Below are 16,852 nucleotides of genomic sequence, written 5' to 3' on the forward strand. Positions count from 1 at the left end.
TCATTAAATCAAAGTTGCTTATGATGTACTCTATTATGGATCTGGTGTCTCTACCCTCCCATGTGTAGCAGTGAATTGCCTTATGCTTGAAGAATGTATTCATAACTTAATCCCATATTAGCATGGAAGTCAAACAGTAAACGCTTCCCATTTCTATTAGCACCCATATCTGCCCCACTTTCACCCATCACCTTCTCATACCCTTCAGTTTTATATCCAACTCTTGCATTGAAATTGCCCATTAGCACTATCCTTGCTGTTCGCCCTGACTATGATGTCAATCAGTGCTTCAGAAAACTGTCTATTCCTCTCCCAGCAATTTTCAATTACCTGTGGGACATACCAAAAATCTGATTCTGACAGCCACTCTGTGGTCTGAAACCACAATGATTTTCATCCAACATACAACTACTGATCGCACCCTCACATGGTGAACACACTGAAACAATTCTTTCCTAATTCCTTCAACAGCCAAATCTACCTTCATCATTCCCTCATTTATGTGCATAACAGAAACTATGTTGTGTGCAATAGTATTTGTGATGAACAGTCCTACACCACACTCTACCCTTCCCTCTTTAAAACCTGTTAAGAACACTTTGTAATCTCCTTTCTTCCTAATAATAATAATAATAATAATAATAATAATAATAATAATAATAATAATAATAATAATAATCGTATGGCCTCAGCTACTGTGTGCAGACATTTCGATTTGACGCCATCTGGCTGTCTGCTCGTCAATTTTGACGTTCCGTTTTACTCTAGGCCCACTAGATGGCAGACCGAGTAAACCGGATCTCTCTTGGGCGTCTATGGCTGAGATTTAATGAATTTTGTCGGGTAAATACCAAATGTATCACCAGAGATCTTTTACATGCCAACATCGTACGACATGGAGTATCGAATGGACTTTTTTCCGCCCTTCAAAAATCTGACCACCTTACTCAAATACCATTAACTCCTAACTCCAGGCACATCCTCTGTGCTGACTCAGCCAGTTCTACTTTCTCCCTTCCATAAGACCCGCTGGTATTAATTAATAGCTTCCCATCGAATACAATTTTGTTCGCCAAGTTATTTCTAAAGGAGGCCCTCGCCTGTCAAATGGAAGCAGGACTCAGTTACTCCCATAGATCCAAGGCTTACTTAAAAAGTTCTGAGCGTGCTCGGAAAAATTTCTGTTAAGTAGGATGCTACCCCACTTAAACATGGTGATGGTGGTGATTATTGTGTTAAGAGGAAGTAGGCTACAACTAGAAAAATGGAAGGGGTCTGACACCTTGAAAAATGAAGGTAGGGGAAACCCGGGGTAATTCGAACATTATCATATAAATACCAAAAAGTAACTAATGATATTTCTGCATTCCCACACATTATAGTGTTACTTAATTTGTGCAAGAGTTTTTTTTCTCTTAATTACCCTATCAATTTCTTATTTTATTCTCCTCATCATCATCATTGTACAGTTCCAGTTTCCCAGGTACTGTTAATGAGAGACTTCCACTTCTTCCTGTCCATATACAACTTGTCATGGAGAACATCATCCACTGTCCATCCTCTGGCAACTAGATCAACCTTGATCATCCCCATCCATCGGGTTCAAGGTCTTCCTACAGGTCTTTTCCCCTCCACCTGTCTTTTCAAATTTATTCTGGCTGTTCTTGTAGGCTTCATCCCCATCACATGCCTGTACCACCATAGTCTGGATGTACCGATTCTGTCTAATAGGGATGTCTTTATTCAGACTTCATTCCTCACCTCCTCATTTCTTAACTTGTCCATCTTGGTCTTCTGGATGGTGGATATAAGAAATTTAATCTCTGATGCTTGCAGTCTTGATGAATCTCCTTTGGTTAGGGTGCACGCTTCAATACCATTGGTCAATATTGATATGAAATAGCTGTTAAACATCATTAGGTGGCTGATTTTGGAATCATGTCATCCCATAAAAATGTTCTTACTTGTTGGTAGAATTCTGATCCCTTTTGCACTCTGTTTGTAATTTCCTTTCTGACAAATTATCACTGGAGATTACACTTCCAAGGTAAGGAAAACTATCCACACACTCTAGCTGGTGGTCTCCTAGTTTTACGCTTGCTGGATGCCCTTCTCTGTTGACTGCCATCACCACTGTCATGGTCTCGCTGATGTTGAGGTTATATTCTGGAACTGGGATTTCCATATGTTGAGTCTGGTCTGAACTTTCTCTTCTGTTTCACCTCAAATCATGATAGGCCTATCATCAGCAAAGGCCACTGCATTCAGTTCACCTAACTTTTCCTTGATGTTCTTCATTATATTGTCCATAACAGCGATGAACAGTAGTGGGGACAGTGCACTTGTGGTCGCCAACCCATGCTCCCAAGTTCAGAACTCCTGAGGCCGCTTTCAGTCTCCTATTATGACAGGGACGGGATACCATGGGTGTTATTCTACACCCCCACCAACAAGGGGATACTTAGGCCTATACATAGCCCCAATGAGAATCTCTCCTCTTAACAGGTTAAGGACCAACGGTGGATTATACAGTCCTAACAGCCTAAGCAAAATGACGGCCATGACTAAGAATATGTCCGAGATGCCCACTCCCATTTCATAGTAACTGGTATCCCGACTCTCAGGACCACTTACTAGGCCACTCAGCTGTCGCCCATGGTTCACAAACTAGGATATGGCTACAGTCTGTTTTAGACATTATAATGAAAAAATTTCAACAACAAATATCACAGGGTTTCTGTGGTTTCCCATTTTCACACCAGGCCCTTTCCTGTCCCATCGTCGCCATAAGACATATCTGTGTTGGTGCGACGTAAAGCCAATAGCAAAATAATAATAATAATAATAATTCACAGGATGCTATGTATTTCTTATATTTTAAGGGCTAGAACTGGGAAGGAAGAGGCTATGGCCTTAATTAAGATTTGGAGTGAAAAATGAGAAACCACAGAAGACTATCTTCAGAGCTGCCAATGGTGGCAGACAAGCTTACAGCTACACGGCCTGTACAGCACAACCAACTTGCTCGGTATATATACAGTATTTAAAACATGTTTTATCCCTCTTTACAATGTCAAATTTGGGGGCTGATACATACATTCATAGAATTTTTTTTTGCTGCATAGCAAAAGACAATACTGTACCACTGTTTTGTTGCTGCTTCACTTTCACATTCCTTAAGTTTAGTTTAGGAAAATGTTGCTAGTCAGTTTTAGGCTGTGGCAACCTCCATGTGTAAGGAAGGGGCCCTACCAAGGATGAAATGTAATGCTGAAGACAGGACAAACACCCACTTCCTGAGCCAAAGGAATTTACCAACTGAAGATTAAAATCCCCAATCTGGCGGGAATCGAGCCCAGGACCCCATTAACTGAAGGCCAGCATGATAATCAGTTAGGTAGTCACAGAGCCAGACAAAATGTTAAATGTAAAGCACTTACTTTGTCAAATAAATTAGAAATCTTACAGAAGCATGATGAAAATGTCATGTATATACTGTTGTATAAAATAGGAATTTTGTCTGTACATTGCTTAGAATTTAAAAAGAATGGTATTTCTGAATCGGTCAAGTCCACAGTAACACTTTTTAATTATCTGTCATCTCTGTCTGTGTGTACACACATCATGAGAAAATGGATGAAGAGAATTAATGAAAATCGGTGTATAAAGTCGGGGAATGAGGCACTACAATCTAAGGCTATAAATAATTTTATACATGCAGAATGAAAAAGCAGTTAGGGGAAGACCTAAAATTTAATTCTCAAATAATTTATGTTATTAGTGGCCTTATCGATAAATACTACATAACTAAAAAAGTTATACAGAATGAAATTTCCGATCATTTATGTCTTATACATTTTTACCATACCAGCTATAATAACAGAGATATTCATGAATTTTGATTTATGTTGCGATGTCCATATCAATGCCGGACCACGAGAAAATAGGTATGTAAAGTCTGGGAACAAGCTACTACAGTCTAAGCTATAAATAATTTTATTCAAGCTGGATGCAATTGTAGTTTAGGGGAAGGTGCCTTAAATTTAATTTTTTAAATACCTGTTATTGATCCTATCAAAAAGTATTACATTTAAAAAAAGTTATACAGAATACATGTTCCGATCATTGATGTCTTTTAGAATTTTACTATACCGACTATGATAATAGAATTAATTTAGATTTTTGTTGCTTAGTCCATATCAACACCAAGCATTGCTAACATTGTTTAATCGTGTTAACTAGCGATGGTTTTTGTCACAATTGTTTTAAGGTGTAAAGCCAAGTGGTCATCAGTCCATATGGACAAAGCAAATTGTGAAGATAATTATAAAAATGAGAAAAAATCATAAAGGAACGATCGCTTGAAGAATAAAACAAGAGGGAGTCATAAAAGAGAGGAGGTCTTCCTTTACATTAGATTCCAATTAGAGTCAGAAGAAAACTAAATGTAAAGGCCTACAATATCGAAAGTTCATAAAGCTGATCAACAATAACATTACAATGACCGCTGTTGTGATGTGCTTTGTCTATTCTGCTGCCACTCATCTCTGATAGATAGGATTATTGCTGCATACAGAGTAAAACAGCCTGCCTGAATATTCACAGAAAGTAGCTGGGGAGTTAGATAACTTTACACCTATTATATGACTGTCCCATCAATGACGGGTACTGCAGCTAGTTCTTCATAAAAACTAGCTGATTCATTAGGTATCCCTTCGTCAGCATTAAGAACACGAATAAAGAAATGTGATTCAATCACTACAACTGCATTGTTGGAAGGATGCAAGGAGAGTAAAGCAAAATTTGAAAATGTTTTGTATTTTGGTTGTCATTTTCTTAACACACGATCCCTTGAAGAAAGTTTTAATGAGATTTTACTGTATACTAATGTAAAAGAGATTATAAGAACAAGCTTTATACACAGTCATAACTGATTCAGTATTCATGTAAATAATATAAAATAATGTAAAACTCTTGGACAGTGGGTGCAAGACCATTCACAGGAAGCTACCCATCTTGAACATCAATGAAAAGTAAATGGACACATCCCAGACTCTTGCATGGAAGAATTAGTGTCAAACGTTTTATACCTTGTCCTATACTGTTGCCTTTCGTAATAAAATATCTCTCGTCTTGAATATTTAGCTTTCACTGTCACATTGTACTTGGCATAGACTTTCTAGTTATTAGGTCATGTCATGTTCACTCTGGAAGGAAGTATTTGTCTTTTTACACATTTTGCCAAAATGCTTAAATAGTTCTATAGAGTCAGGAAAGTGACAAGCAGTGTTTAGAGCAATGATACCATTTAAACTTGTTTTACAAGTAAAAGATAGGGTAGATCATGGGAGACTACTGATGAAAATGAAGGATATTGGAATAGATAAAAGAGTGGTTGAATGGGTGGCTAAATTTCTAGAAAATAAAACTTGCAGAATTATAGAAGGTGAAGCAGTATCTCATCCTGTAATGATTAAGAGAGGAGTTACCCCAAAGCAATATCCTGGGACCTTCATTTTTTTTTTTTTTTTTTTTTTTTTGTCTGTGTGTATAAATGATATGTTTAGTATTAAAAACTTCAATGATATGAGTAAAGAACTGGATGTTATACTGCACGGTGCACTTAGAAACAGGAATGTTGATGGAAGGGGTTGTGACGTCAGCAGGCCTACCCACTCTCCACTCAAGCTTGGATCACTGCTTGTCAGAAAGTGTTAGCAATGCGCCTTGGTTTCAGCCCATGCATATTTCTTTCTCAGAAAAAATAATGAAAATCCACAGCCTGTTTCCAGTTATTCGAACCAGTCAGGAATGGAATGAATGAAGCCCCCATCTAGTGCTAGGATAGGAATTGTGCCGGCTGCCAAAGCTTATCGTACTCCTCTGAGGTAATTATTAATGACTGACAGATGAAATGATATTGGGGTGTGTTGCTGGAATTAAAGATAACACGGAAAATCAGAGTACTCTGAGAAAAACATATCCTGCCTCCACTTTGTCCAGCAAAAATCTCACATGGAGTGACCAGGATGTGAACCACGGAACCCAGCAGTGAGAGGCCAGAGTGCTGCTGCCTGAGCCACAGAGGCTCTCTCAAACTAAAATGCTGGGAAAAGACTGTATAGCAGGCTGTATGAGTAGCCTAATTATGCCATAAAAGGTGTTGTATGTGAGTACGTATTGTGTTTCAGTTTCCCAAAAGAGCAACTGTTACATAAATAGTGGGTGCAGAATATTCTAAGAAAAGGCTGGGTGCCTTCGTCCTTGAGTATCGTGAGTAATAACCATTCTGAGTCGATAAGTATAAAGCATGAAGTTTCGTAGAATAATTCCAATGGTGAGTATAGGGTGTTCATGTATGAGAGACCAAAATTGAAAACTGGTACATTACCAAATATTTTTGATGAAATGCCAGCATATCCATCCAAAAACTGTTGGTTAAAAGAAACCATTTCAATGATACAGCCTTAGAGATTGAAGAAAGAAATGAAAAACACTGAGAAAGAGACAATGAAAAAGAAAGTCGGAGATGATAAAATCAGTGACTTTCAGCAATGCATGCAGGATATTTTTGGTAACCTATCAGATATTCAACTCAAAAACAAGGGGCTTAGTTTTAAACTGTCCAATGATAAAACTAGTTGTTATAAGCTATAAATTTCATTCCTGTTCCATATTGCAGAATTTTCTGTATGTTTATTCCTTCCTAATTCTGGCTATCATCTCCAGTTTACTTCTTTGCCTGAGGTCCTAACTCAACTTAAAGACATCATATTATGACAAGAAGATCAAAACCATAATTTTTGTTATTATATTTATTTTAATGTTATAATATTATTCCCGCAACATTGTTTTTGTCTTGTATACATATCGGTATGTTTTAGTTATCACATTATCTCTTCAATTTTTATTTGGCTGAAGATGGCCACTAAGTGGCTGAAACTAGTCCCAAGACTGATGTAATATTTATTCACTTAATATATTGTATTGAAAAGGTGGACCTTCTTGTCAATTTATTTCTTATAAAACTAGTTGTCTATGCAATAAAATATGTTCCCATAAATATTGAATTTTATATAAATATATATAGGAACTTGAGAAAGTTTCTGCGTATAGGAATAACAGTTACAAAGTGCTAAACAAAATTCTTAGGGCAACGGCTAAGGTTACTGCAGTGGAGTTGGCTGCGAGAATTAATTAATCAACTTAGTAATCTAAATTGTAGTCTCTCATCTATTAATATATAGTTGAGAGTGTGAAATACAGGCTTCAGGACTTAAAAGATGCACTTGTAAAAGTAATGATATGCTTGCAGACAAGACTGAGCTTTTTTTGGAGCAAATCTCCTTAATTTTCACTTTGAAAAAGAAGTTACTCTCCAAGGACACAATTTTGACAACATTCCTCGTTTAGGCTATATACAATTGAAAAAATGTTATGAGGCAATTAGGCCAACAAAATTTTCACTCTGCCAAGTCTCAAACATGTGCAGCAACTGATTTTCTTACTTATTTCACCAAATCAGGAGAATGAAAATTACCATTTTATGAAAGTTGTCCAGGACAAAGTGAGTGGAATAGAAAAGTGGGTTATTTTGCAATTGGACGAGATACCATATATGTCAACGAGGAAACATATAGGTTTTGCAGGAAAATACGATTATCTTACAGAAGCAAAAGCTGTTCTTGCTCATCTGGTATTTTCTTCTTTCGAACATGATGATGCCTTACAACCAATGAAGACAATATCAGGAGCCGAAATGGCAGACATAACCAAGAAAGTTGTGCAACTTTTGAAGGACTGTAACTTCAAAGTTCTCTCCGTTATAAATTTTGGACGTGCTGAAGTGCATCGCACCTCCACTTACTACAAAATAAACTTGTGTAACCAGCAAAATGGAGGAACATCGTTCTTAAACATCCTACCCGGCTCGCAGGAATTCACGATGATGATGATGAATAGTGTTAATCAGAAGGCACACTTTTATGCCCAGAATAGAACATCCAGTATACTGTACTACATGAACAACACTGTTCATCTTCTGAAGAACATTAGACATCATTTGATAAATCAAAAGGATCCTTCCAAAACTTTCATGTTCCCTACCTTTGAATCTGAAATATGAGACGACAGTAGGGATACATTCAAAAGAGCTGAATGTAGTAGCCTGACAAACCTGTGTAAGATTGAAAGAAACAATATTTTGAAAATATAAACTGAACTTTACTTTATATCATAACTATCTACAGAGGCAACGAGTATCACTCGCCTTAAATGTTTTTTGACGAACACCAAAGCCTCTTTGTTTGCAAATGGCTATAAAGACTCTGCAGAATTCATTGCTATAACATGGACATGGTAGTCCATTGCAAATACAAAGAGTAGTAAAAACTGGTGCTCGTAGAATGAATAAATTTGTTGAACCATTCTCTGCTATTTCAGATTTTAGATTTCAGCTCATTGAAAAGTTTGTTACTTGGGTTCAGAATCTGATGAAGTTAGGGATGAGTTTGAAAGGCAAAATGGAGGAACATCGTTCTTAAACATCCTACCCGAAAGAAGCCCTCAGCAGAAGTACAAAAATGCTTATGAGGGTTGTACAGTTTTGTTTGGCAATTCAGAATGTAAAATACGTGCTGCCTGGTCAATTTCAAACTGATAAATTAGAAAAGAGATTCAGTGTTTACAGACAATTTTGAAATTACAACATTAACGTAACTCAGATAAAGGATGCAAAAAGAAAAAAATATAATGAAGTATGTGCTTTGGATAAAATCTGAAAGATATGGCATGAAAATCCTAAATTTTCAATCCCTGGATTTGATGCCTGGGGGCCCAAGCAAAGAAAATCTGCATTGCACAGTCACAAAACTGGAAGAACAGTTTCAAGACATTCTTTCGAACATGGTGAATGAAGAAGAAATTGATAGCTTGGCGCTTCGGCATAAGTATAGAGTCCACCCCGCAATGTTAGTAATACGAGGTACCACTATGTGGCGCACGTGAAGTGGCAGTCCTTTGTTTAATACTTAGGTTTTCACTAGTAGAGCTGAGGTAATTAGAATAGCACTGGTGCCAATTGTTGGTTGCTGGTTTGATATGGCTGTCTTTTTATTTTTCTTGCCGTACGGACAGTATGCGCCATGGCGATAGAAAAGAACCTCTAAAAGGGAGTGTGGCCACAAAGGGCCACTGTTCTCATGACAGAGATTGGCCTGGATGTGCAAAAATATGTTACAGTTAATAAATGACCTTTTCTTTTCTTGCCGTAAGCCCCGAGATTAGAGGAGGAATTGAGAAAGTGTAAGGTTATCGTCTGACGCCATGACACTTTCAAACTTCGCGGGTCTCTTTAGCACATATTCTTCTGCAGTAGTTGGTAACGAAATCTGTCTCTTCATTGGTAGGAATGACGTCTTAATCTTCAATATTTCGACCAATGCCCATGATCTTTGGCAGAAGCAGCGGATAATGGCGCCTGGACCATTACTTTAGGTATTAAAAGTAAATATACTTCTAGGAGCAGGTGGGTTGGTCCCTGGAAGGCGTAATGAACACATCTCTCCATTAAAATCATTTCTAGGTACAAATAGCAGCACTGAAACTAAGATATTATGTTACAATCCTTGCGGGGCAGACTCTATTTTTCTACCGGCGCCTCTTTATGTTTGTGGCTATGCTGCTTTTAAAGTATCATCAAGAGTGGTATGTGCATACTGTGTACAGTTGGTAGCTGGAGAAAGTATAAATAATGGGTATTTGGAGAATATTAACAGAGAGGGGAGAGATTAACAGTTCCAACTGATAAATTATTGAATGTAGGAAAGATCACATCCAGACCATGAACATGCTCATTAGCAGCAAGTACAAGATTCTTTTTCTTTTTTTTTAGACTATGACAAACAATACAAAATGTTGAGCAGATTAAAAGTACAAAAACTCAAGGACACAGAACTTACTGAAACTTTACAGAAGATCTGTATCTGTAGAATTCCTGTCTTGGAAATTATAAACAGAATTGTTAATATCTTGTGTAACATTTTGCTTTCAAACTAAGTTACATGAAAAGGTGCAGTGATTTCCTCTCCTATAATAAAGAAGAAACTTTTATAAGAAAGTCAAAAATCCTGAAATAAGGGTATGCATGTGTATTACTGAATATACTAGGCCAATGTCTTTTTATTATATGTACATCTTTAATACCTGCCCATTTCAGTGTTATTGCTTTTTCACATTGTTATGTGCATGGTAAACTATAAGTGACCTAGTGGAAACCGTCAATGAAGTTCCAATCTGTAATGGAAAAAATGAGGTTGTGTGAGAAACTTGGGCTGATAAGTAAAAAGTGTGGAATGGGTGTGTAGAAAGCTTAAGTTTAAGCTTTTTACTTATCAACCCAAGTTTCTCACACAACCTCATTTTTTCCATTACAGATTGGAACTTCATTGACGATTTCCACTAGGCCACTTACAGTTTACCATGCATCTGTCATCTCCCTAACACACCTTCTCAATTTAATTTCACAGCCCTCCGACCTTTTATAATAAGGCAAACCAACCAGCCAACATTATGAAACGATAATCAAGAATGGGACCGCTAGATTGAGAAGATATTGAGAATGCTGCTGTTCTAAAACTTTAAATTCCATCGGTGTTTCTCCTTGCCACAAGCTTTTCGCCTGCACATTATGTCAGGCTTGGTTTTCTCAAACATTTTTCGCTCCCGCTCCCCTCCTAGCCAATTCGATGTGATGGGTTTCTACAAAGATAGATTTTCTGCCTGAATTTTCAACAGTGATTTCATCCTATTTTGTATTGGTATAAAACCAATATTTTGTAAACTAAGAGGTCCGCAACCTCACTATGTGCACTTATTTTTCATTTCCATCTGTATCATTTGTTTCCATTTCTTTTTATCTTAGGTTAACACAGTTTTTGGTTTCAATTATGTTTTTATATTAACCCCTATTTCACTGAATTCTGTTGCAGTGAGTTGTTTTTTGCTCCACATGATGATGTAAATATTGTATATTGTGTTAATTTAGTTCCTGTCTAGGATCTCTTTTGTTTTTTCATTTGGTCTTTCATTAGGCCTCAGTTTTTTGGTATTTTAGCTTATTTTATGTAAATTATTTCACCCCCATCTTTTTTTCACTGAAGATGGCTCAAACGAGCCAAAACATGCTTGAATTTGATTACTCCATATAATGATGGAATAGCCTATATAGGCTAATGTATTGAAAGTGGAGGATACACTCATTTTTTCACCACTGTAAAGTGAAAAGAGTAGTGTTACAAAAATAATGCAAACTTTGGGCTGGGAAGATTTGGGAGTAAGGAGATGAGTTGCTCAACTACGTTGTATGTAATACCAATATAGTTGGTCTGTTACTGGACATTATAAATTATCCATTTAACTCATTCCTGGTTGCCAGCGTTTCGCCCCAGTGTGCTAAGTTGGGCTCGTCAGTTGGTAAATAGTACATCCACCACGACGCATGGCTAGTAGGCTACTTGGAGCCACTGGCAGTGACAATGCACTATGAGAGACTTTGTCTCATTTTCAAAAACTGATGCCTACCTGGCCATCAGATGATACAGATGTTGATTCCCATAGGGAACCTGAAACATTTGTCCTGAATGAGTAAATTTATAATACCAGTACCAATAGCCTATAGCTGGTCCGTTATTGGACATAATAAATTTTCCAGTTAATTCATTCCTGGTTGCAGTCCTGGCAATAGCCCTAAATGCAGATAAATAATGATTGATTTATTGATTGATACAAATGTGCACTCTCTTGTTAATAAAGTGTAGATAAACCTCTGTGTATTAAATAGCCAAGAAATCTCAATGGTAATGTCCCCATCCTTTCAGAAGTGTTTCTACAAAGGGACTTCTCTCTTTTCTTTCTTCAGCTGATCACGTTTTGATTCTGAAGTGTACAGGCCTACACAACCAAACAAAGTCTAACTCCCTAATGCCTTGCAACAGTAAGCAGACTGATAATATGTGAGCCATGACAGGAAAATTATAGATAAATTTAACAGGGGAGGTGCGTGATATTGTTGCAGTGTTGCTCAACTCCCAATAATTTTACACTTAATTTGTCTTTGTTTTTTTCTAATCTTATAGTTAAATAAACCTAATATATATTGTAAAATAAAATATGTTAACATCAACCATCTTTGGTCGTTCGATGTACTAATGATTCGTAATGAACCAATAAACGTTGGCAGCCATGAATCAAATTCAGGGAGTTTGCTTTCCTACAGCAACTCCCAAGCGGACAGAGCAACGCAATGTAGTTTCAGCAGGGACGAGCCAGCATAAGGTAGCACGTTTGCTGGTATCGGTCCTTGGGTGCTGCACGAGACCAGCCAACCCCCTATTGAAAAACAATTCCAAATGTACCCATTAGATTGCACCACTCTGCGGAGATGACTTCATCCCTGCTTTGTCTCTTCTCGCAATGGTAATTTCTTTTCCATGGCATACGCCATACTGGATCACCCACAATATGACCAACATTTTGCATCAATGAAAAACGAAAGGGCACATTTTCAATTCAAGTAAGGTAAGAATAACTGTAATTATACTGTATAATTAGCCTCTTATTTGCTATGATTTAACTGCTGGATATATTTCAGTTTAATAGGAATGTAGTTCATCACTTAATAACTTTCGTGTAAGCTTCTCATATAAAAATGTGACATTGAAAATTTTGGTGCAACACCCAGCTTTAGATACCACCAGCTGCCACTGAAATGTAATAGACCTATACACAATCTGAAGTCTAAAACCCTTATGTGCCTAAACAAAGTCTACCCCCTTATATCTCTTGAGAAAAAGTAGGACAGTAATCTTGCATTCTACATACATTCACTGCCACGGTCTAGATAACGTGTATTAATCAGCAATCATCACAAAACTTATCAGGCACCCAGTGTCCAAAAAAGTTTTACTTAAAATAACAAAACATTCATTACCTAAATCACATAGTTACGTTAACTGAATATAAGAATTTCTTACCCTTCCAGGCGCACATCAGCCAATGATCGGTTAAAAGAGATCATATCACTCGCTAGAAGATTGAACTGATTTAACTTGAACTTTTCCTTCATGATGGCTGTCTGATCTGCAGGTATGAGGACTGCTTTCCCTCTCTCACCAGGCTGACCATATTGTTCTGGCACTGAAGGGGCAGGACGCCAACGTCGTAGCTGTGACATAGGATACTTGCCTGACTGATGTTTATCGTTCCCATGCTCAGACAATTGCTCGTTCAGGATTCCACGCCCTCTACTGTTCCCACCCCCTGCACCATCATCGTCCACATCATTACCTTGTTCCTGATCTTGCAGTCTTTCTACATGCCGCCTTTCATTTGTGTTTACAACACCACATCCCCAACCAGATCCTCCCACACAGTCAGAGTAAAATGTTAACAAAACTACAAACACTAAAAACCACACTAAAGATGTCAACACAATAACTTTGCAAGTGTGGATCCGAACCTTAGTCCGAAACATGATGCAGTGCACGGTATATAGGGTACTCTTCTAAAGTCAAAATATCAGCACATTATGCTACGAGCATGTGTCATAAATTGATGCATCCATTTTAAATTATATGTAGACTTCACGTTGCTTCTGCTTACAAACTTGCAGAAGATGTTCACAATCTTTTAGGTAGCCATTCATCAAACCATCCAGAAAATTGAAAACTGTTTGTCACTTTTATAGGAAAGGTATGAGATCTCTTTTACACCTGAAAAGGAAAATTTTCTTATTAATTTTATCAAGAACTAAAGTGCAACATATTCATAACAAACACCACTTTCCCTATAATATTACTGCATCTTTAAGTGATCACAGCATACAATGTCAAATAACTGCTCATGATTGAACCTTGAACAACGTTAGTATGCAAGGCTAAGCCGATACACATACATATCAATGAATTTCTCCGGCATGAACTCTTCAAAGAAAGAATTCAAGGTAAGTAGCACATATCAACTTTACATTACAGCAACATACTTAAAGAAACTTGTTCAGCCTCCTTACATTCCATGGCTAATGCCAATGACCAGCGTTAACAATATCTTTCCAAAAAACGAAGAAAATGAACAGAACTACAACAAAACACAACGACGTGTTCCAACTCCCAAGGCATTGCTTGACATGCAGGGCCTTGGCACTTTTACAAGAAGTGTATAAAATCAGTTTATACGTGTAAGTCAATACGAGTACTCTGCAACCACATTTAACCGGCGCGCTTCAATTCAACTAATGTCACCTAATTTGCTTTGTTTGAACGTGACTAAGTTTCATAAACAATTATTACCATTTGTCACAACATGAACCGAACACCGACACGCACTCACACCTGTTTTCATCGCGACCGATCGCGACCTCATAAACAGTTACCGAATTTCACCTTTCCGTCAGGTAGCAGCACGGTGGAGCCACGTCATACTAAGTTCCTTGAACCAACATATGGAATGGTCGTGACGCAAATATATCTTAAACCAATGGATGTTTTTTTTTCCTCAAGGTAACTAGGTTTTTCTTCTACGGTGCAATCTCACTCCGTGCTCTTCAATGTCCCAGAGAGCGTTTTTAACTCAAAAAATGAACAACAACAACAACAACAACCTTTCTAGTAAGGCTTCTGGTCAAGAGAGCTGTAGGGGTGCGCTCGAAAGAGTAGGCTATTACTTAACCCAGTAAAAACATTTACATATTTGCAATTGTTTATATTCTCAGTTCATAACTTTAGAGTACTCCCTACTATATTCGCTAGTTGATTTCACCCTTTTCGGACATTCCGTTATATGATATTGACTGCACTTTTGATCACGGAGGGAGCAAACGCACTCACTGTTTGGTTTATTTTTTATACAGGAAAGCGCGCAATGTGGAAGGGTATAAACTTAATCACTACAAAGTTTTGTCAGAGAACACGGTCTGTTCGGGCACTTCAGTACGTGGTAACGACCACAGAACTTCTCACACTCACACCATCGACATACACAGTCATGGTTCGGATCGTGAAATCTAGGTACATGGACAGCTCCACGGGTCACTGTATGCCTGAGTTTGAAGCAACTCTGACACCAATTGACTGTTGTCATTGCATCCGTAATATAAAAATCACTCCACATTTTTGTCTTCTTTAATTTCAATTCATGTAAGCGCAGACGATCAACACCCTTCTATAGAACTGAAAAACGTGTTAAACTCTGATGTAGGCAGCCAAACACCTTCAGTATCTGACTACAAAGACAAGCATAAGAATATCAAAAAGAAAAATGTAAATCAAATTATAGGCTAAGAAGAATTGTAATAAAACTGAGAAATGAAATTAAAAACCTGAAATCTAATAAGAAACGTAAGTCTCCTCCAGAAGAGAAAACCCAAAAAATTCAGAAAGTTGGAGGAAATAGGGTGATCAATGCACTTTTTCTAATCGAACAATTTGAAGCTTATAGTACAGCACACATTAAATACAGCGAAACAACTCTGAAAATGTGTACACTTTGGCATAGGAAAGCTCCGACAGGATACCGTTTCATAAGATCTGTAAACTGTCTCAAAATTCCTCATCCGAAAACACGAAAAAGGTGCATTGGCTTCTCTAATGGAGAAACTGGGGTCACATCTTTAATAAAATAAAGACTACAGCACGAATACAGTAATTTGGAACGTCCAGAAGAAAAATTGGGGTCTATCGTTATTGACGGGATGGCAATCAAACCCAGACTGGGATATGACCATAAAAAAGACCAGTTCCTTGTACTTTCGGAAAATGAAATAGAGGACTTGGGCCGAGGTGAAGCTGTGGCTAACAGGTTACTCTGATTTTTATTCCGTGGTTTGTCAACTAACATCAGAATACCCGTGGCATTTTACTTCACTAGGCAGTTAATTTATTAAAGTCAGCTATTAACACTGACCATAAAAGTAATCAGCGAAGTAGAAACTGGATTTCTAATCCTATGCTTAGTGACAGATAATTGCTCTGTGAATTCGAATATGATGAAAGAGTTGTGTGAAGGTCCAATCTTGCCAGAAATAAAACATCCTAATGATGAAAGCAAACCCCTGTTCCTCAGTTTTGATTACAGCCATGTTCTGAAAAATATTAGGTCTCAGTTTCTAGCAAAGGATCTCCGTTATGGAGAAACTTTGATTTCAAGTGAACATGTTGTAAAAAGACTGTATAATATGCAGAAAAAACCATTGTGAAACCAGTCCGTTGTTTAACAAGGTAGGTTGTGTACCCCTCCAACCTTGAAGAAATGAATGTTAAAAGAGAAAAGTATTTATTTTCCCTTAAAGTCACTGCAGCCTTTAAAACGCTACCTGTTGCTGCTCCTGAGTCAGTGTCTGATCCTGTCAGTCTGAGAGAGAATATTACATTTTTAGAGGAATGTAAAGAAATTGCATGACATGAACGATGTGTGCAACATAAAGCAAAGTTACCATTCCAGGAACACAGACAGGAAAATTTTTACCGAATTGACAGACGATAGGCTTTTGTGGTTAACAGAGGAATTTCTGCCGTACGTTGACACAATTCAAAAATCTGGTCAGGAATTAAATACATTCAGTCAAGAAACATATGAAGCTCTTATGATCATAACACATTCAACGGCAAAGTGTATAAAGTACTTTCAAATGGATTTCATTACATTCTCAGTAGAGATCTTTCCAGTGATGATATTGAACCGTTATTTAGTCATTTAAGAAGGAATCGAGGTTTCAGTGATATGATGGACGCCAGGTCGTGTTTATATGCATTAGAGATGACTTTGAAATGTGGTATGATCAATCCTTCTGATACTTCTA

At 37.5% G+C, this 16,852-nt stretch overlaps 1 protein-coding gene across 3 annotated transcripts in view; it reads right to left on the reverse strand.

Annotated features, from left to right (window-relative positions):
- LOC136857614 (polypeptide N-acetylgalactosaminyltransferase 5) overlaps positions 1-14,429 on the reverse strand; it is a 171,544-nt gene extending 157,115 nt beyond the window's left edge. The window contains exons 1-2 of one of the 3 annotated variants that reach the window (XM_067136396.2): positions 14,346-14,429; positions 13,032-13,769 (exon numbers count right to left, since the gene is read on the reverse strand). In XM_067136396.2, coding sequence (XP_066992497.1) covers positions 13,032-13,531 — 500 coding nt within the window. In that variant the 5' untranslated portion in view covers positions 13,532-13,769; positions 14,346-14,429. Of the gene's footprint in view, positions 1-13,031; positions 13,770-14,038 lie in introns of all 3 variants that reach the window. The other 2 variants (XM_067136397.2, XM_067136398.2) reach the window with 2 other exon arrangements.
- Positions 14,430-16,852: the final 2,423 nt, after the last annotated feature.

This window comes from Anabrus simplex, chromosome 1 (assembly GCF_040414725.1).
Source record: "Anabrus simplex isolate iqAnaSimp1 chromosome 1, ASM4041472v1, whole genome shotgun sequence".
Lineage (NCBI taxonomy): Eukaryota > Metazoa > Arthropoda > Insecta > Orthoptera > Tettigoniidae > Anabrus > Anabrus simplex.